This window comes from Dermacentor variabilis, chromosome 9, assembly GCF_050947875.1.
Source record: "Dermacentor variabilis isolate Ectoservices chromosome 9, ASM5094787v1, whole genome shotgun sequence".
NCBI lineage: Eukaryota > Metazoa > Arthropoda > Arachnida > Ixodida > Ixodidae > Dermacentor > Dermacentor variabilis.
The window spans coordinates 133,890,265-133,910,370 of NC_134576.1; the positions used below are offsets into that span (position 1 = coordinate 133,890,265).

Consider the following 20,106-nt stretch of genomic DNA (forward strand, 5'->3'; position numbering starts at 1 on the left):
ACGGGTTACCCGTGGAGTTTTATCTAACGTTCTGGGAAGATATTGGTGCCACTTTCGTATCGGTTATCAGCCAATGCTTTGAGAACTTTGATTTCCCGTTTAGTTTTCGGGACGGTCGTATTGTGCTGATACCTAAGCATGATCCGTCATCAGTTCATCCAGAGGAATGGAGGCCAATCACGCTTCTCAACGTCGACTACAAAACCTTCACAGCTGTTCTCACCCGGCGCTTGAGAAGCCTGATGCCTTCCCTAATAGGACACCATCAGGCATGCTCAGTCCCTGGCAGAGAGATACACAGTCTTTCGTTCGTTACTCGTGACATAATGACATACACGCTGACCAGGTCGGCACGTGGTCTCTTAGTTTCACTGGATCAAGAAAAGGCATTCGATCGCCTTGAACATAACTACATTTTTAATGTACTGACCTCGTTCGGCTTCTCGTCAAATTTTGTTGAACTTATTAGGAATACCTATTCAAATATCCGAAGTACATTGTTCCTTGATGGTCGAGAAAGTGCACCGTTTCCCGTTACTCGTGGCGTTCGTCAAGGGTGCCCTCTATCCCCAGTACTTTTTGTGCTCAGCCTAGAACCATTTCTGCGCTCAATAGTGAGAGACCCTTACGTATGCGGTCTCCCACTGCCTGGTAGCGGTGTTGTGAAGGTGACAGCCTTCGCCGATGACATCACATTATATCTCAGGAATGAAGATAGCTTAACCCGTAGCCTTCGAATTTTCACTGAGTACGGAAATATTTCAGGTGCTGCGCTAAATTTTTCAAAATGTCGTTATTTGTTCATTGGTTCACCACAGACACGCCTAAGTCCCCTTTTCCGTCTTCAAAAGCGCAATTCTCTTCGCATTTTAGGCCTTCACTACACCTCTAATGGCATATCAGACTCTGTGTGGCTCTCAATTCTTGAAGATGTAAGGCGAAATATTGAAGATGTTCAAGGTTATGATTTACCCCTATCAGAAAGAAGGTACTTAGCGCAGTCTGTATTTTGCGGCCGAGTGTGGTACGTTTGTCACGTCGTACAGCCACCATTACGGGTTACTAGGTCCTTGCAATCCCTTCTTGGTGCCTTCTTCTGGTCGGGCCGTACAGAACTAGTCTGTCGCGCGGCGCTTGGGCAACCACGCTCTCGCGGTGGGTTCGCCTTCCCATCCGTGTCTGTCCGCTGCCGGCTGCTTGCTCTGCGATTTCTGCTCCGTCTGTTACAGCATGATCAGTGTCCAGCGCGTGAACTCGCTTGCTATTTCCTTGGCACGAAAATTCGCTACATGTTACCGGGCGTACACTTAAATCGCGGCCCACAAGTGTTAAACGCACCTACATTTTACTGTACGGCCGTGGCATTTTATCGCCACATACAACAGGTATGTCCTGATGTAAACGTTCTCCAAAACCGCGTTGTAGATACTATGTCAGCCTTACTGCTTCCTCTAGTTCCCCCAGCGCGCCTCGCACGTTCCAATAATGTGTCGTGGGATGCGATAACGGCGTCATTTTTGCCTGGCCACCTACGCAACTTCATGTGGCGTCTAGGGTGGCAAGTGCTTCCAACTCGGGACAGGCTTGAGCGGTGGGGCGTTGTCCCATCTTCGCAGTGTCCCAATTGCCCCCTTCAAGAATCCAATAAACATGTACTGCTGCAATGCGTCGTTGCCAGGATATTTTGGAGGGCCGTGCATACTGGATTTCGTGGCCTTGGAGTTAACCGCTTTATTACATCTGGTCGCTGCTCACGTGGCCGCTTCGCGCGACTTTTAATTGCTGCGGGGGCCTTCTGTCTATGGCGTAACCGGTGCGAGGCAGTTGCCATGGGACGTCGTCACCGCGCTCTGTTTCCACTTATGGGGAGGCTCTACTCTGAGCTACTGTCGTTTCTGTCGGAGGAGTTGTTCTTCCTTGGAGAAGAAGAGTTCCTTCGACAGTGGTCATGTCGTTTCCTGTCGGTGGCTGATGGACGCGTATGGCTGAATTTTCGTCCAGCCTGGTTCTTGTAGCCAGACCATCAGAATTATTCATTTAATGCACATAGAATGCAGGTGCCCGTGATTTCTGTGTGTGTGTCCTCTCGTATACATGATCATTTTTGTATATACACATCTCGTGCACATCACTTCAAAATTGTGTAAAGTGTTCTATCACATCATCATTGTATATAACCATGTGTACGCTGTATATATTGAAAATCATTTTGTACATGTGGCATTTAGTTTATGTGTAACTGTGCCTTTCCGTGGGTATACGTGTTTATATGTTGGTGCGTGAGGACTCGGACACTACTTACGTTGACAACGCGCTTTGTTTCGTTTCTTACATGTTATCGTCCGGGTGGAATTGTGCCGTGATTATGACTCAGTGTTCGTATCGTCTCTTGTCGAAATAAACTTTTTCTAAACACATACTACGATCGTAAGCGTGCCTACGGGTGAACAAATTTATTTGGCAACATATCACTGTACATAACCATTGTGCGTAACGTACGTTTCCGTGGGTCTATGTGGTTTTAATTTTTCCATACAGAAACTGTACATAGGATCGCTACAAGACTACGAAAAGTCACAGCATCATTGCACATAACCATTGTGCACGCTGTATGTTATGAACATCATTGTGTCTAACGTGCGTTTCCGTGGATCTGTGTGGTTATATGTTGGTGTGTGTCGACTCAGACACTTCTTTCAAAACGTACCACGTATACAATGCTTCGTACTTTGTAGATGTTATCGTCCTGGTGGAATTGTTCCGTCAGTGTGACTCAGTGTTCGTATCGTCGTTTGTCGAAATAAACTTTTTCTAAACAAATTTCCCACAAACATACAATTTAGTCTCTGCCTATGTTTCAACATACTAGCCAAGTGCGATGTGCAAGTGTGTTACCTTTTCTGACACGTGCGCTTCTACTCGCCCAGCCATCGATCGATCAGGGCGTGCTGCTAACGTCTGCGCCGTGGATGCTTTTAGCGCTGGAACCGAGTGCTGATTCAGTACCGATAGACAGCGCGGCCTGAAGCCTGCACCGTTCTCCTTTACGCAGGCACTCGTGGACGAGTGGTTCACGGTTGCTCTTTACTTCTGCAAGGTAAGGGCACATTTGTTCTCACTTTAAACCTATGGCCCGGGCGTATCATATTACTTAAAGTATTACGAGACTTCTTTAATAATCGCGTGAGGCACACATGGCAAGCTTCAGCTGCTCTAGATGGATTACACGACAAATTCAAGTGCGCCTGGGACGAGCTAGATAAATTTCAATAACGAGCTTTTCGTTGATCCCTTTAAGGCAAGTGTTTAGTTTTACGAGTACAAGCAGTGAACTATCAGCACGCGTCAACGTTCATCTCCTGACAAGCCCTGAACTAAAGCGAGGCCACCCTTTAGCGCGGTCGCAACAATGAGGCTATAAATTCTGACAGCACTACTGGTACCCGTTTATGACCGCGTCTATTAAGCACATTTGTTTATTAGGTGGAATTCAGGCGTAGCAAATGCCGGCAGCTCTTGCAAGGCTAGGTCCGCCTGCAGCAATCAATAGCCCCTCCTCCTCTTCCTCCTCCTTTAAGTGGAGACAAGCGGGAAGGCAGGCTACAATAGGGAGCTGGCGATCTCGAAACGCAATTACGTTGATGCTGCCCGTTTTGCTATGAGCGAGCGAGAGAGAGAGAGAGAGAGAGAGAGAGAGAGAGAGAGAGAGCAAGCTTGATGGAAAAAAGCACACGAGCGTAGGTAGCTCTTCCAATGGGCAGTAGGTGGTGCCCTCAGTCCAGGAGTCCAGCGGCTTTAACTGCCCTTCTCGCTCGCTCTTCCAGGTTGAGCTGGACAAGCACGTACTGCAGAGACCTGTATAGCAAACCAACAAAAAAAAACAGGAATGTAAACAAAAAAGATAACAATGACGCATCCCACATGTACACAAAAGAAAATAGAAAATTATGCAACTGAACAGTAATTACGCCTGGCGCCACACGCAAACACACCCACACAAGCACGAACAAACATACGGACACAATAACTCACATACAAACGCATACGCAAACAAATGTCTAATCACTGTGTAAAGCGAACGCTCAGCGACTCTAGTATTCAATAAAAATTTCTTAGCTTACTGGCCCACACAGAAGGCCCGCTGGGCAGTGGAAGCACATTTCTGTTTTTGGAAGACCATGACATGTGCACCTGCCTAGCAGAGAGTTCTGAATTATGCGCCTCTGTTGTGCCTCGGGTTAAGAAAATATTACTCGTACACACACCCTTCCAGTGTTTCCTTATTGAGGAGCAAGGTAGGTGGAGTAGCTGGCGTGTGCAGTCGCTATGACGTACAGACAGGCGCCTTTGGCGCTACCTGACAGTTTCCACGACGACAGCTATTTCTCGTTATTATTATACAGCAATATCGGTGCTGCGTGGCAGGTCAGCCGTGAACAATAGTCTCGCTCACAGACCTTGTTCGATCTAGAAGCGCAGGACTGCAGACTAACCAAAGCTGACAACCTTCTCACTCCAGCTTGTATATGGTTTCATTGATTGCGCAGAAATAATAAATAGCGTCAGATTAAGATTCCGCGAAACGTAACTAGGATTCGTAAACATTTTCGTGTATGCCATTGGGGCGTCTCAGAGAATCATTTGGCCACGATTCTGAGGGCTTGCAACGAGCCCTCACACGAAATTGACATATTTCCCAAGTTTCGCCCAGCTTTCGAGCAAAACTAAGGTACACTTCGTAACCCAATTTTTAAAAATTCAGTCAATGTTCTTTTTGAATGTATTATTGTAAGCCGTTATCGTTTATGACGTGCACATTTTATTCTTTTTCATTCATGTATATGTAACCATCTTGTTCCATGTTACATTTATTGAGCTTGGTGTCGCGATGCATCTTCGAATACTTCTTTGTTTCATACCTTTCTACTCTCTGCTTATTATTGCTCTGAGTTAGATACAGTTATTTGGCCGAACAAACCTTTTTGATGTACCCAAACAAATACTGTGAAATGGGCGCTTGCCCGGCGGTGTATGTTATCCTTGTTTTCATGTGAACCAGCACAAAGCTAGACAAATTGTTTATGGGTACGTTAATAAAATTGATTGACTGGTTATATTTATTATTTGTATATAATCCCGCTGCATGATTAACTGCTTTTTTGCGCCCGCTCCCCCGTTTTGTGTTTCTTCGTCTCACACTGTTTTGTGTGTCAGATTTCTCTTCTCTGTACATTTCGCGTGCTACTTATTAAGCACACGAGTGCGAAGACTCCGTAGCTGTTCGTGGTTGCTGCAACAAACATTTGATTGATTCGTTATTATTAAATAATTAATGCGAAAGCATTACGTGGTCCATTGCTCGAAAATCCGGCGTCGTCGGCTGCGTGACCGAGCGATGGTGTCAAATATTGACGATGGCGCAAAGAGTGAAAAACACGTCAGAAATGCTCGGATTCGTGCCAACTTTCTCAGGAAGGTTCCTGTAAACCAAGTAAGTTATTGGCTTTGAGGAGAAAATTCGGTACATTTCGGTCTGGATGGGAGTCGAACCCGGGCATCTGCGGTGCGAGGCCAGCACGGTTCCCCGACGCCACCGCGGTTCCACGGTTCTGGCTGACTAAAAGCGTGCCTAGTGCGTGACGTCATTGCACACGTCACGTCGCGCCCATTTGGCTCATGGAGGAAGGAAAAAGTTAGGAGAGAGCATTGCGTCACCCAGCCAGCCTTGGCGAGCGAACGCTCCGTGAAGCCCATACATTTGCTCAGCGGTGGCCCAACACGTGACCCCTTGCGCGGAGATCGCGGAGCAAGAATCGACATTTGCTGAGACGTTTGGTTCGCAGTAGCTATGCCAGTAGCTTTTATTCGGTGCGCGCTTGTTCAGCTGCCCTGCCATGGCGTTGCCTGCAGAACGGGAACACTAAAACCACGTTTGACGTGCGATCACGTGTTGGGCGGACAGGTTTGGCTTCAATCGCGTTGCGCGATACTCCCTCATTTTTCCTTCCTCCATGATCTGACTCACTAAAGGTGTGGTCCAGTGAGTGCGCCATTGAGCACGTGATGGCGTAGCCAATGGGGAGGAAGCGGTGCCACGTCATGAGTATATAAAATGAGCGCATTCTTGACGTTCCGAGATCTACAAATGTTATAATGCTTTCGCATTCCCACGCGTAAGTTGTCTAAAAGTGTCTCTGCAGATTTATCTTTGTCTGGTTTTGCATTATTACATCATTTCCCTCTCTGACTTCTGCGGTAGCTATCCTTATGCTCCACCACCAGCCCTGACACAGACAATTGCTGTCATGGGTAGCGAAGCGAACCCGCTCAAAGAGCTGTGGATTCGTACGCTTTGAAACGGGCGAGTAATAGATGCTCTGGCCGGAGGATCAAAAAGAAAGAAAAAAAAAATGACAATGATGATGATGATCATTGGCATCCCCTTTGAGACGGGGGGCGACAAATAGTCACCTAGCCTGCTTGATTTATTCATGCTTTACTAAATCTTTCTCTATCTAGCCTTTTGCCAATCTCATCTCGGTTTTAACCTCCTTATTTAAAACATGTATCAATACATTGCATCTTTGTCTAGGCTTGTAGTGACTCTGTTTCTATTCCATCTCTTCCCTGTTCTTTTCTCATTAATACTGTAAGCGTCTCTTACTTGTCTGGTTGTCCTCTTTCTAGCCCCTTATCCCATCCCCAGTGTAGGGTAGCAAACCGGAGACTGATATCTGGTTAACCTCCCTGTCTTTCCTCTTCATCTATCTCTCTCTCTACTTATCTGGACTGCTGACCAGTTGATCATTCCATGCTCTTTGAATCTCCACACGCCCGGAAGGTGCACATTCCCCAAGATAAGCAGGGAAGAGATTGATACGACCAAATCCGTTACAGGCATAGGTAGCTATAGGAGGTAGATAGAGAAGATTTAAACGGGAAAAAAGGAAATTTTGGAGGTGTATACGAAAACGCTAGAATGAAAAGCATGTACAATATCCCCGAGTGGACAAAGCAGGCTAGGTGACTATTTGTCCTCGAGCCGTTTCAAAGGGGATGCTAATAAATAATAATAATAATAATAATAATAATAATAATAATAATAATCATCATCATAACTCGTCTGTCAGTAGCTGAGGCTAGATTAAAAACAGATTGTGTGCTTTCTTCAAGCGACCTCAATGAAATGTACCAGTTTCCGCACAGTAATTGCTTGCGTGGTTTTTACCCCACATTCTTCCCTCCACGTGTCGTTAATCAGCCCGGCTGACTACACATCGATGTGTTTCACGTTTTGCTTTTGTTCTTTGTTTTCTTTTTTTTTTCAAATGACAGTTTTGGAAGGAAACTCGCTTCTCTTGGGACCCGAAGGATTACGGCGGGAGCCATCGTTTTTCCGGAACCACGAAGGAGATATGGTGGCCGCGCGTCGAAGTCGTCAATGCGTAAAAAGTTTTTTTTTTTCTTGTGCACATTTCATTGTAGAGTTGTGAGAATAGTCAAAACTTTCGAACGATGCGAGTCAAATATTCTCCTAATCCATTCCCTCCTCCAACCGAACGGCTACTACATACAAATCCCAATACTTTTCGAATAATACATTCAACCAGGAGCGAAAATGGGATAACTTCAATTCCAGTCATGTTAGCCATAACTCTGTATAAAGCACGCTGCATCGTTCAGGAAGACACACTTCACGGCTGAACACATCATTCGCACTAACATTTTGTTCAGACTTGGCATGCAGCAGTGGGCATTGTGTGTTACGATTTTTAGATGCAGTACCTGCGTCTTCTTCTGCGTGCTTGACTGGAGCATTCGGCTTGGTGTGTCAGTTCACTTGACGTGACGTGAAGGCTAGCACTGAGTACTGTGCAGACCCTGCGAACAGTCTGCCCTTTCCGTAAAAAAAAAATCCTGGTTAAATCTCAGTACGCCTTGTCGCATCATTATCTCACACAGCTGAGGCACCATCTTCTGCGGCCGTTCTAAACAGAAAAGGAAAACGTCCACTTTTGATACAGTTAGCAACAAATAGAAGGTACTTGTTGCTCATTTTATCAGAAGTGGACGAGGATGTTTTGTCGATCCGAGGAACTCGTACATCAAAGACGCAGAAGTTGCATAAGGAACATGTCACACTCTTCGAAAGAACTGAGCACCTGTTTTTCCATTACCCGAAATCAACCCAAGATTTTCAAAATGCCTTCACTATATTCGGTACAATTCCTTCGCTACGCCCAGGGTTTCAAATTGCGTCATTATATCCGGAGTTTGCACTTTCATGGCTTCTGTTTATCCGATACATGATCATATATTCTGCGCCGGTCTACCGAAGCCTGCATCCAGCTGTGCGTTCTCACCGATGTCGTGGGAGGGCATTTCTCTGTACTGTCAAATTTCGCTACGCGGCCAGATTCGAAAATGGCGGCATTTCGAGCCAATGGGAGAGGCCATAGCAACCCTGCGGGCCAATCAGAACTGAGAAGATGGCCAACACGACAATATGGTGAGACTCCCCTCAAAAGCTTCGCAAAAAAAAAAAAGTTTTTTTCTCGCTACAGCCGAGCGAGACACCGTGAATTCGCCATTTAGTCTTGAGAGAGAAAAAGAGCAAGGACAGGAAAGGCAGGGAGGTCAACCAGACGAGCACCTAGTTTGCAACCCTACACTGGGGGCCGGGGAAATGGGTAACAGAAAGAGGAAAAGAGAGAGAGAGCACTGAATGCGTGTGGGAGGACTCAGATTGCACCCGTATGTTAACGGCCCCACAAAACTGCCTTTTTGAAACTTCGTTCTACTAGTGCGCCTGCACGTGTACTGCGAAGACAACCATGCAAGTAGGCTGACAAACTTCTTACTCATTCCAAATGGTCCGTTAGTGCTTTTAGTAAGGCGAGTTTTATAAGTGCAAAAAACATCTCTGATGTTGTGAGGACTTAGAATGTGAATATTCTTTGATATAAATAGTGGAAAAGGTTGTTCAATATTTAAAAAAAAAGTATTAGAAAATTATTCAATATTGCATTCGATTTGCTTTGGCCGTACACGGTTTAGTGGCCTGTGATGTATCAGTTGCTAAGACTAGCATACATTGTAAGAACAAGCCGTCATTTCAACGGTAATTTTTGACAAGCCATCGGCATCATACCGACAGGACGTTTCTATCACCGCGAACAAGGAGAGAAGGAAGCGCCCAAAAATAATAATGATAGGCTCTTGATAACGCGATTTCATGCGCTGTCGTAGGGCCGGCCGTACGTCGGGTTTACGCCTTACAAAATGGCGGCCTGCCGTCATTTTGACGGTCAGATGCCCTCGCAAATAGAGATGCCAAGAAATTTCCCGCTATTTACTTTAACATTTTTGCAGTGTAGGCCTATGAAAAATTGTGTGTGTGTGTGTGTGTGTGTGTGTGTATTATCTCCAGAAAGCGTCAAGACGTCGACCTGCTTCAGCAGTCGGTCAGTGTCTACAGCGACGGCACCACGTGGTCCTGTGACGCTCTCAAGGTGAAGACGCCGTGCAGCGTCGACCTCAGGGATTTTCCGAATGACAGACAGGTATGCGCACGCTTTGGCCGATGTGCGTTCCGCGAATACAAGGTGTAACGATCCATGCAATGATAACAATGCACGTTAGCCTTCTTTAAGTTACACTGCTCCAAAGAGGTTTGCAACTTTCACGGCTCCCCGGAAAAGGACCTTGTTGCGTTTCGCCTGCGACACGTGGTTTTGCCGGCGCGACTGCGGCGGGGCGGCAGACATTTTGGCCCGATCGTCGTCGCCGCAACGCTCATCGGCAGGTGTTTCCAGGCGCGACTGCGGCGATGCGACCGCAAAGGATCACCCTCTCATTCCAGTCATTGTGCCCGAACCAGGCGATGCGAAAGCAGGGATCATCCTCTCATTACAGTCATTGTGCCCGACCGGCAGCGCTACGACAGGGTGCTACGAGATCGTGCTCGACATGGTGCTACGGCAGCGCTACGACAGTGTGCGTCACCATTAGCCCATTGTACATTCACGTGCTCGTCTTTTGAAGGGTTCCTTCTTGCCCTCAACTGCGAGAGTATAAAAACAGCTGCCCCAGGACGCCAAAAGGAGGGCTCCGATTTCTTCTGTTGAGTGAAGTGCTCTCCCGTCTCTCTACTTCGGTCAAACCTGACCGCCAACTCTTTGCGATGTTAAAATAAACAAGTTGTTTTGTTGTTACCAGTCGACTCATGCTTTGCCGGGACCTTCGGATGCTTCCAGTTGTACCCCAGGCCGCCAGGCCAACGCTACCCTTGGGGCTTGCGACCCAGGTACAACCACGGGCGTCAGCGCCGAGTTCCCAACCGATCGCGCCAGCGGTGCGATCCCAACAACCGATGCCATCGGTGGGATCGCCTCCGAGATCAAAACATCTGGTTGGCAGCGGTGAGATCGCCTCCGACTTCAAACAACTGTCTGCCAGCGGTGAGATCGCGACAACGGAGGCCAGCAGCGAAGAGATGCAGTTGACTGTATGCTGAGCAGCTCAACGACGATCCGGGAGCAGTGCAACGAGCCCTGTGTGACGACTGGTTGCCTGCAGCGGAACGACTGCGCGGAATTCCTGCCTGCGAGGTTTGGTGAGTGCGGGACTTTCTTCTTCTGAGCTTTGCCAGGCTTTTGTTAGTGTCAGAAACAGAGCTGGTAATTGTGGTTGTCGTTGCTGCCGGGTTAGTTTGCGGCAAGACAATAGTAAGCAGTAGAGAAAGCAGCATTCAGAGCAGCCATGGATTTAAAGTCGTTGCGCAAACCGAAATTGTTGGAGCTTGCAAGAGAGTTGGGTCTGGATGTCTCGGACAAACTCAGAAAACCTGAACTGCTAAAGGCTATTCTTGAGTTAGAGGCTGAGGATGACGAGCTGTCGGAATGCCTTGAGACTATTGAGGAGAGGTCAAAAAGACAGGAGCGCGAACTTAAAGAACAGAAAGAAAAAGAAGAGCGTGAACTTAAAGAACAGAAAGAAAAAGAAGAGCGTGAACGTAAAGAACAGAAAGAGCGAGAGCAACAAGAGAAAAAAGAAGAGCGCGAACACGCTTTGGAAATGAAGCGTCTCGAGGTAGAGATGGAACGCGCTCGTAATGGAAGTCAGGCACACGGTGCAGGAGAACGAGTATTGTTCAAAATGACTGACCTGATGCGGCCGTTTAAGCTTGGAGAGGACATTGGTTTGTTCCTGGTTAACTTTGAGCGAACGTGCGAGAAGCAGGGGTTCTCTCGGGAAACGTGGCCACAGCGCTTGCTCACTTTGTTACCCGGCGAGGCGGCCGACGTAGTCGCTCGCTTGGATAGAGAGGAAGCAAAGGATTTCGACAAAGTAAAATCGAGTCTGCTAAAAAAGTACCGGCTGTCTGCGGAGGCGTTCCGTCGGAAGTTTCGGGAAAATGAGAAAGGCAGAAGTGAGTCATATACAGAGTTTGCGTATAGGCTTATGTCGAACATGCAGGAGTGGCTCAAAGAAGAGAAAGCGTTTGGTGACCACGATAAAGTTCTGCAGTGTTTCGGGCTAGAACAGTTTTATAGTCGGTTACCGGAGAACGTGCGATACTGGGTCTTGGATAGGCCAGACGTTTGTACGGTGGCTAAAGCCGCTGAGCTAGCCGAGGAGTTTGTGACGCGTCGAGCTCGCGGAGCTAAGGACGGTCAAAAGGGTGAATTTGGCTCCCAGTTTGAGAGGCCAAGGTTCACGCCCATGAGATTTAAGGGGGACACGCGTAGTGAGGATGCGAGTGAAAGCAGTCCGACCAAACGTAAAGAGACGGCGGCAGCCAAACGCAGAAAGCGGTTCGAGATGAGGCGAGCGCGCGTTTGTTATACGTGCCAGAAGCCGGGTCACTTTTCGGCGCAGTGTCCGGAAACAACACCAAAAGTTGTGTTTTTTTCAATAGGCAGCACTGACGAGAACATGAAGCTTCTCGAGCCTTACATGCGAGACCTCCTCGTGAACGGGAAAGAGTGCCGAGTGCTTCGCGATTCCGCAGCTACGATGGATGTAGTTCACCCGTCTTACGTAGAACCCCATATGTTCACGGGCGAGTGCGCATGGATCAAGCAAGCCGTGGAAGCTCATAGCGTGTGTCTGCCGGTAGCAAAAGTGCTTATTGAAGGACCTTTCGGAGCGCTTGAGACGGAGGCGGCAGTGTCATCTATGCTGCCCCCCCAGTACCCGTACCTATTTTCAAACAGGTCCGATCACCTCCTGCGCGAGAAGGGGCTTTTGTTTGGTGAAGCTAGTGTTCAGGCCTTAACCAGATCGAAGGTTCGGGAGCTCGCTGCAAAGGCGGTAGTTGCGGGGCCGACGTTATCAAACAACGAAAAAGGGTCAGAGGCGCAGCAAGCTGATATTCCGAGCACGCCCGAACTGAATAAACTTGAGTCTGTAACGTTAAAGGCGCCAGATACTGGAGAGGAAACGCCCGACGCGGGAAAGTTAGAAGAGCTATCTACTGATTTGCTCGTCGCGCCTACGTCAGACGGACTTGATAGGTTGCTAAAAGTCAGCCGGACGGCTTTGATAGCCGAGCAAAAAAAGGATGGCAGCCTGGAAAACGTGCGCTGCAATGTCAAAGAAGGTATCGCCAGGAAAACTGCGCGTTTTGTGGAAAGAGGTGGAGTCCTGTACCGGAAGTATCTAGACCGCAGAGGAGTGGAGTTCGATCAGCTGATCGTGCCTCAATGCTATCGTCAGGATCTGTTGCGCTTGTCACACGGGGGTTCGTGGTCCGGACACCTTGGAGTTAAGAAAACTAAGGACCGTCTCTTGCAAGAGTACTATTGGCCAGGGTGTTTTCGGGACGCAGACCATTTCGTGAGGACATGTGACACTTGTCAGCGGGTGGGCAAACCAGGGGACAAATCGAGGGCGCCGTTGAAATTGGTACCTATCATTACGGAGCCTTTTAGACGGCTCGTTATTGATACTGTGGGACCTCTGCCGGTAACAGCCACGGGGTACAGACACATTTTGACTGTGATCTGCCCAGCGACAAAGTTCCCTGAAGCAGTGCCGCTTAAAGAACTCAGCTCAGTTGAGATAGTTAATGCACTACTGTCCATATTTGCGCGAGTTGGTTTCCCTGCGGAAATCCAATCAGATCAGGGCACAGTGTTTACTAGCGCTTTGACGACAACTTTTCTCGAAAGGTGTGGGGTAAAGCTGTTACACAGCTCAGTGTACCACCCACAGTCGAATTCCGTTGAGAAGCTCCACTCCGTCATGAAGCGCGTGTTGAGAGCGTTGTGTTTTGAACATCGAACTGACTGGGAGCTGTGTCTGCCTGGGGTGATGTTTGCTTTAAGGACCGCGCCGCATGCGGCTACGGGGTTTTCGCCAGCTGAACTGGTGTACGGTCGCTCGCTTCGATCTCCGCTTCGCATGCTTCGAGAATCGTGGGAAGGTAGGGGCGACGACCCAGTCGTGGTGGAGTACGTGCTTAAGCTCCTCGAACGCTTAAGAAGGGCACAGGAGTTGTCAGGTGAAGCAATGACAAAGGCCCAGCAGAGGGCCAAGGTTTATTATGATCGGACAGCCAGGGCCCGTCGTTTTGAGGTGGGCGATGAGGTCATGATATTGCGCACATCGCTAAACAACAAACTAGACGTGCAGTGGGAGGGCCCAGCACGAATTGTTCAGAAACTGTCGGACGTTAACTACGTGGTAAGTCTGCCAGGAAAGCGGAAAGCACAGCAAGTTTACCACTGTAATCTGCTCAAACCTTATAGACAAAGGGAAGCAGTGGTGTGCATGATGGTAAACGTTCCTGAAGAGCTTCCGGTCGAGCTTCCGGGACTAGGCTCAGTGACGAACAGGGAAGACACCGGTCAAGTCATTAGTGACCTTATCAGTAAAGCACCGCTGTCGCCCGAGCAGAAAACCGAACTACACCAGCTATTACAAGAGTTTCAAGGTCTGTTCTCTGAGAGGCCTGGTAGGACTTCTGTACTTACTCATGATATAGAACTTACCTCCCCAGAGCCAGTACGATCCAAGGCGTATCGGGTGTCACCCCGCCAGAGCGATATTATGGAGGCTGAGGTAAAGAAAATGCTACAGCTCGGTGTTATTGAGGCAGGTGAGAGTGATTATACCTCCCCTTTGATTTTAGTTGAGGTACCGGGCAAGGAACCTCGTCCTTGCGTTGACTACCGCAGGCTTAATTCCATCACTAAGGATCAAATTTATCCGATCCCTAACATCGAGGAGCGCCTTGAGAAAGTTAGTAGCGCTCAGTTTATTTCCACCCTAGATCTTGTCAGGGGTTATTGGCAGGTTCCACTTACAGAAGAGGCTAGTAGGTATGCGGCGTTCATTTCACCAATGGGAACATTCCGTCCTAAAGTGTTGAGTTTTGGTTTGAAGAACGCGCCATACTGTTTTTCAAGTCTCATGGATAAAGTGTTGCGGGGACAGCAAGAATTCGCTTTACCGTATCTAGACGACGTAGCGATATTCTCCGCATCCTGGTCTGAGCATATGGCACACTTTCGGGCAGTGCTAACCCGCCTGCGCGAAGCGGGCTTGACAGTCAAGGCTCCTAAGTGCCAGTTAGCACAGGCCGAGGTTGTCTACCTCGGTCACGTGATTGGTCAGGGTCGTCGCCGCCCCTCTGAAATAAAAGTGGCCGCTGTGCGAGACTTTCCGCAACCGCGCACCAAGACCGATATTCGGTCGTTCTTGGGTGTCGCCGGCTACTATCAGAGGTACATCCCTAGGTACTCTGATATCGCGGCTCCCCTGACGGATGCTCTAAGAAAAACAGAGCCTCAAACAGTCGTCTGGGACGAGACAAAGGAAAGAGCTTTTAGCGCCCTAAAGAGTGCCCTAACAAACCAGCCTGTGCTACGATCGCCAGACTATACAAAAGGGTTCGTTGTTCAGTGCGATGCTAGTGAGCGAGGCATGGGCGTTGTACTGTGCCAACGGGAAAATGGAGAAGTAGAACACCCCGTCCTGTATGCTAGTCGTAAGCTGTCCAGTCGTGAGCAGGCGTATAGCGCCACCGAGAAAGAGTGTGCGTGTCTCGTGTGGGCCGTTCAGAAATTGTCATGCTATCTAGCCGGCTCGAGGTTTATCATTGAGACGGATCACTGCCCTCTCCAATGGCTGCAGACCATCTCTCCCAAAAATGGCCGCCTCCTGCGCTGGAGCCTCGCTTTACAACAATATTCCTTTGAGGTGCGTTACAAAAAGGGGAGTCTCAACGGTAACGCCGATGGCTTAAGTCGAAGCCCCTAACGTAGGAATCAGCCTCAAAATTGTTTGTTACTGATGTCTTTCTTCCTGAGGCAGGATTTTTTTTAACATATTGCTTTTGTTTAGTGTTTCAAAGTGATGATATGCTTTCTAGTGCAATTTTTCAATTTGTGGACGCGTTCTGAGTGATGCTAGACTACTGTAAGGAACTAGGCAGTGGTATAAAAAGGGGAAAGAGCCTGGCAGGGCTTAGTGAGGGTTGTGCCGTGCTTGCTGACTGAGCGGTTGAGTTTCAGCGTAGTTCTAACGCTTGCCGGGAACGAGAACAAAAATGTGAACTCTCCCGAAGTCACTTTGCAGTGTCCCGTGCGAACCTGAACGAGAGAACGAGGCCTTCTCTGTGCGCTGCGCTCAAGAAACGTCGAGGGACGCCCGACTTCGGTTATGAGCATCATCGAGCGACATCCCTCCGGACAGCGGATGCAGTCCCCTGTCCATCGGGATCTCCTTCCCCCGGCGGGGCGGTCTGTTGCGTTTCGCCTGCGACACGTGGTTTTGCCGGCGCGACTGCGGCGGGGCGGCAGACATTTTGGCCCGATCGTCGTCGCCGCAACGCTCATCGGCAGGTGTTTCCAGGCGCGACTGCGGCGATGCGACCGCAAAGGATCACCCTCTCATTCCAGTCATTGTGCCCGAACCAGGCGATGCGAAAGCAGGGATCATCCTCTCATTACAGTCATTGTGCCCGACCGGCAGCGCTACGACAGGGTGCTACGAGATCGTGCTCGACATGGTGCTACGGCAGCGCTACGACAGTGTGCGTCACCATTAGCCCATTGTACATTCACGTGCTCGTCTTTTGAGGGGTTCCTTCTTGCCCTCAACTGCGAGAGTATAAAAACAGCTGCCCCAGGACGCCAAAAGGAGGGCTCCGATTTCTTCTGTTGAGTGAAGTGCTCTCCCGTCTCTCTACTTCGGTCAAACCTGACCGCCAACTCTTTGCGATGTTAAAATAAACAAGTTGTTTTGTTGTTACCAGTCGACTCATGCTTTGCCGGGACCTTCGGATGCTTCCAGTTGTACCCCAGGCCGCCAGGCCAACGCTACCCTTGGGGCTTGCGACCCAGGTACAACCACGGGCGTCAGCGCCGAGTTCCCAACCGATCGCGCCAGCGGTGCGATCCCAACAACCGATGCCATCGGTGGGATCGCCTCCGACTTCAAACAACCTGGAGAGGCAGCGACCTTCGATCACTGCATAGCGACCTAGAATGCAACTGCTCTCACCATGGGAATAGTTAACGCGGTAATGGCGAACATATCATATATCACGCGCCGATTTGGATGCCTGAAAACTCAGCTTTAAGCGTGAGAAGCCTAACGCATAACAGATGAGCCTTTTTGGCGCGCTGTTTCGAGTTTTTTGTTGCAAAAAGATTAGCAGACTTACCATCGTCATCAGCCTACTTATGCTCAAACTGGGGCGACGGTCACTCCCAGTGATATTCAGTTACGTCTGTCTTGTGCCAGCTGACGCGAATACAGGGCGTAACGATCCATGCCTGCAAATTTAGTTATTTCATCGCATCACCAAATTCTCTGCCGCCCTCGACTGCGCTTCCATTCGCTTGGCAGCCATTCTGTAACTCTGAAGGACCTCCAGTTCAACTAGAATATCGGCTACCTCCATTTGGTTTTGAATCCACAATGTTGTCGTCTGCTCTATTAACATTACGCCTAACATTTTGCGTTGCATCGCTGGTTGCGCGTTATTTAATATCTTCTCAAGCTTTCTTGTTATCCTCCAGGAAGTTCCACCCTATAAGTTAGTACCGGTAAAATGCAATAATTCTATATTTCTCCTTTCGAGGATAGCGGTAAGCGAACTAGCAGTGAGTGAGTGAGTGAGTGAGTGAGTGAGTGAGTGAGTGAGTGAGTGAGTGAGTGAGTGAGTGAGTGAGTGAGTGAGTGAGTGAGTGAGTGAGTGAGTGAGTGAGTGAGTGAGTGAGTGAGTGAGTGAGTGAGTGAGTGAGTGAGTGAGTGAGTGAGTGAGTGAGTGAGTGAGTGAGTGAGTGAGTGAGTGAGTGAGTGAGTGAGTGAGTGAGTGAGTGAGTGAGTGAGTGAGTGAGTGAGTGAGTGAGTGAGTGAGTGAGTGAGTGAGTGAGTGAGTGAAGACGTTATTTTCCATTGAAAATTGATTGTGCGAATGACCAAGAAGGGCACAAGCAAAACAGGACAAGCTATTTGTTTGACAGAAAGGAGCTATAAGGCCAAAGTAGAAGTTTGTAGCAGTGGAACTTTCACACAGGTAAACTGGTTCACCATTTATGTTTGAAAGTTGAGTTGTTATTACATTAACCCAACTGCAACCAACTACTGTACTAGCACAGTGGTATTGTTGCAATATTTGTTGCAAGAACACTGCTTTTGTCTGATGGGCCATGCTCCTGTCGCGCAGGCTTGCAGCCTCCGCGCGGGCTCGAGTGCCTACAGTGACAGCGAGGTCAAGATGACCGGGTACGCCGCCTGGGGTGAGCCCCACATGAACGCCAGCACGGAGTGGGTCCTCGAGCACATATCCTTCAAGAACCACACGGAGACGAACAGGTGCTGTGATAACGTTGACGTCCCTTATGGTTGCGAAAAGTCAGTATATTTTTGTTGCGTTAGCATTAGGAGTGTCAGAGTGGAAAAAAGTGCATGTAGGTTAAATGTCGGAATCCGGTCACGTGGTAGGAGTAGGGAGGTGATGGTAGAGCTTAGAGAGCGTGTATGTGGGCACATACATACATACATACACACATACATACATACATACATACATACATACATACATACATACATACATACATACATACATACATACATACATACATACATACATACATACATACATACATACATACATACATACATACATACATACATACATACATACATACATACATACATACATACATACATACATACATACATACATACATACATACACACGTACACATATAAAGCCAGCAGCAATGCAATGAAAAGCACAGGGGTAACTTGCTGGGGTTCAAATTGAAATGCAGAAAACAATAAAGGGGGAAATTAATGTTGACGAAAAAAATAACTTGTCATCGGTGAGGACCCAACGTAGAACTTTCTTATTACAATTGGTAGTAGATCGTACCAGTCATACGAAGATTGTGGGCATGGTCCACGGAAAGTGGTGACGGTGGTCTCCTCCGGACCACTTTTAGTTGCAGTTCGTGGTTTACATCATGGAGCCGGGACTTCAAAAAGTAGTGACGCAATGCTAACGCATTTCTCTCGCGTTTACCGCTAATTCACCACTGAATTTTAGCTTTGTTTTACAACTCAATGCAATAATCTTGCTATGAGAGATGCGCTCGATGCTATCATTTTATTTTGGGCAACCTGGTGTGCTTTCTTATTGGGCAAAACCAATAACGTATTTTTTTGAAAACATTATTCTGAATAATTTGGTAGAAAATGGTTTGCTCTCACTGCGAAAAACGAAGCCTAAACTTCTTTCCTCAATTTCAAGCCAGAACCTCTGTACGCTGCTGTGACATCACGCGATACGAAGTATTTTCCTTTATGTTTAGGCCGTTATGTGGATGTAAAAGCCGCTCTAACTTGCTATTCGAGCTTTTAGTTGTTTCAAAGTGTATCGTAGTCATTCTCTGCCGATAAAAAATTACCTATAACCGAGTAAACGCTGTAGAAATCAATGACGCAGTAAGCGCAGGTGTCACTGTGCAGTGTTAGCTGCTTGTCGTTATTGTGTCTTTCTCCCTCGCCAATCATCCTGTAACGGTAAGAGCGGCGGCTTTCTTATCGCAGAATCGTAAGTCATCAATAGAGATTAAGTTAGTGTTGCAGTAACGTGCCTCTTCAACCAGAATTCACAATCGGAGCATCCAAGAACACGAAGTATTAAAAGAAACCTTGTAACAGGAAGTATTCATAGGCGTATAACAGAAGGTATTCAGAGCGGAGCAACGACAGTGCAATAAGATAGGCAACAGAGCAAGTTCGTGTTCATGCGTATCTATGAGTGTCTCAAAATACACCTGTCCGTTCCTTCCGTCTGCGGCAGCCGCATTTCGATCGAAGCAAAAAGCAAGAACGCTCGGATACGTAGGTTCAAGTGCACGTTAAAGAACCGCAGGTGGTCAAAATCAATCCGGAGTCTTCCACTACAGCGTGGCTCATAATCAGACCATGGTCTTGGCTCATTAGAGCTCAGAAATATTTTTTTTTTACTTATTCGTCCACCTTGGTGTCTTTTCCGCCGTTCACAAGTATCCAACAAAAGCGTTGCTCGGTTTATAGTTGGCCCTCAGAGTCTAACACGGTTTCCAAATGGGTAACAGGTCCTTCGCCGACGTGGTCTTCCACCTGCGGAGATCGGCCCGCCGCCACCGCTACACGTTCAGCGTGCCCGGGATCTCGTCGGCGCTGGTGGCGCTCGCCTGCTTCTGGATGCCTCCGAACTCGGACCGGAGGCTGACGCTCGCCTGCCTGAATCTCTTCTTCCTCGCCACTATTTTGAACAGGATGTCGAGGCTGATGGCGGCATCCGTGTCAGTGCCGAAAATGCGTACGTCATTTTGCAATGTTCCTTCGTATTCAATATGTACCGCGAAATACATGCGTTTTGCTTACATTTTGTTTTTCAGGGAGCCTTAATTCTTAGTCTTCTACCACTGGAGAAGGAATAGCTCTTTTGCCTTGTTGGTTTTATCCGCATGTCTGCAGAGTGTCTTAGGCGATCCATGGGCAAAATGGGTTTAGGATGTCTGTTCGCAGTCCGCAGACTTTGTAGCCCCCTGTTTTCAGAAAATATCTATGAGTTAGGCGATCAAAAAGTGCGAA

The 20,106-nt window shown here is 48.1% G+C and overlaps 1 protein-coding gene across 1 annotated transcript in view; it reads left to right on the forward strand.

Moving 5' to 3' along the window:
* The window catches only part of LOC142557584 (acetylcholine receptor subunit beta-like), a 31,080-nt gene that overhangs the window by 9,990 nt on the left and 984 nt on the right, over positions 1 to 20,106 (forward strand). The window contains exons 3-7 of the mRNA XM_075669541.1: positions 3,053 to 3,097; positions 7,336 to 7,445; positions 9,431 to 9,563; positions 17,684 to 17,832; positions 19,605 to 19,831. Of these exons, the coding sequence (XP_075525656.1) occupies positions 3,053 to 3,097; positions 7,336 to 7,445; positions 9,431 to 9,563; positions 17,684 to 17,832; positions 19,605 to 19,831 (664 nt within the window). The remainder of the gene's footprint in view (positions 1 to 3,052; positions 3,098 to 7,335; positions 7,446 to 9,430; positions 9,564 to 17,683; positions 17,833 to 19,604; positions 19,832 to 20,106) is intronic.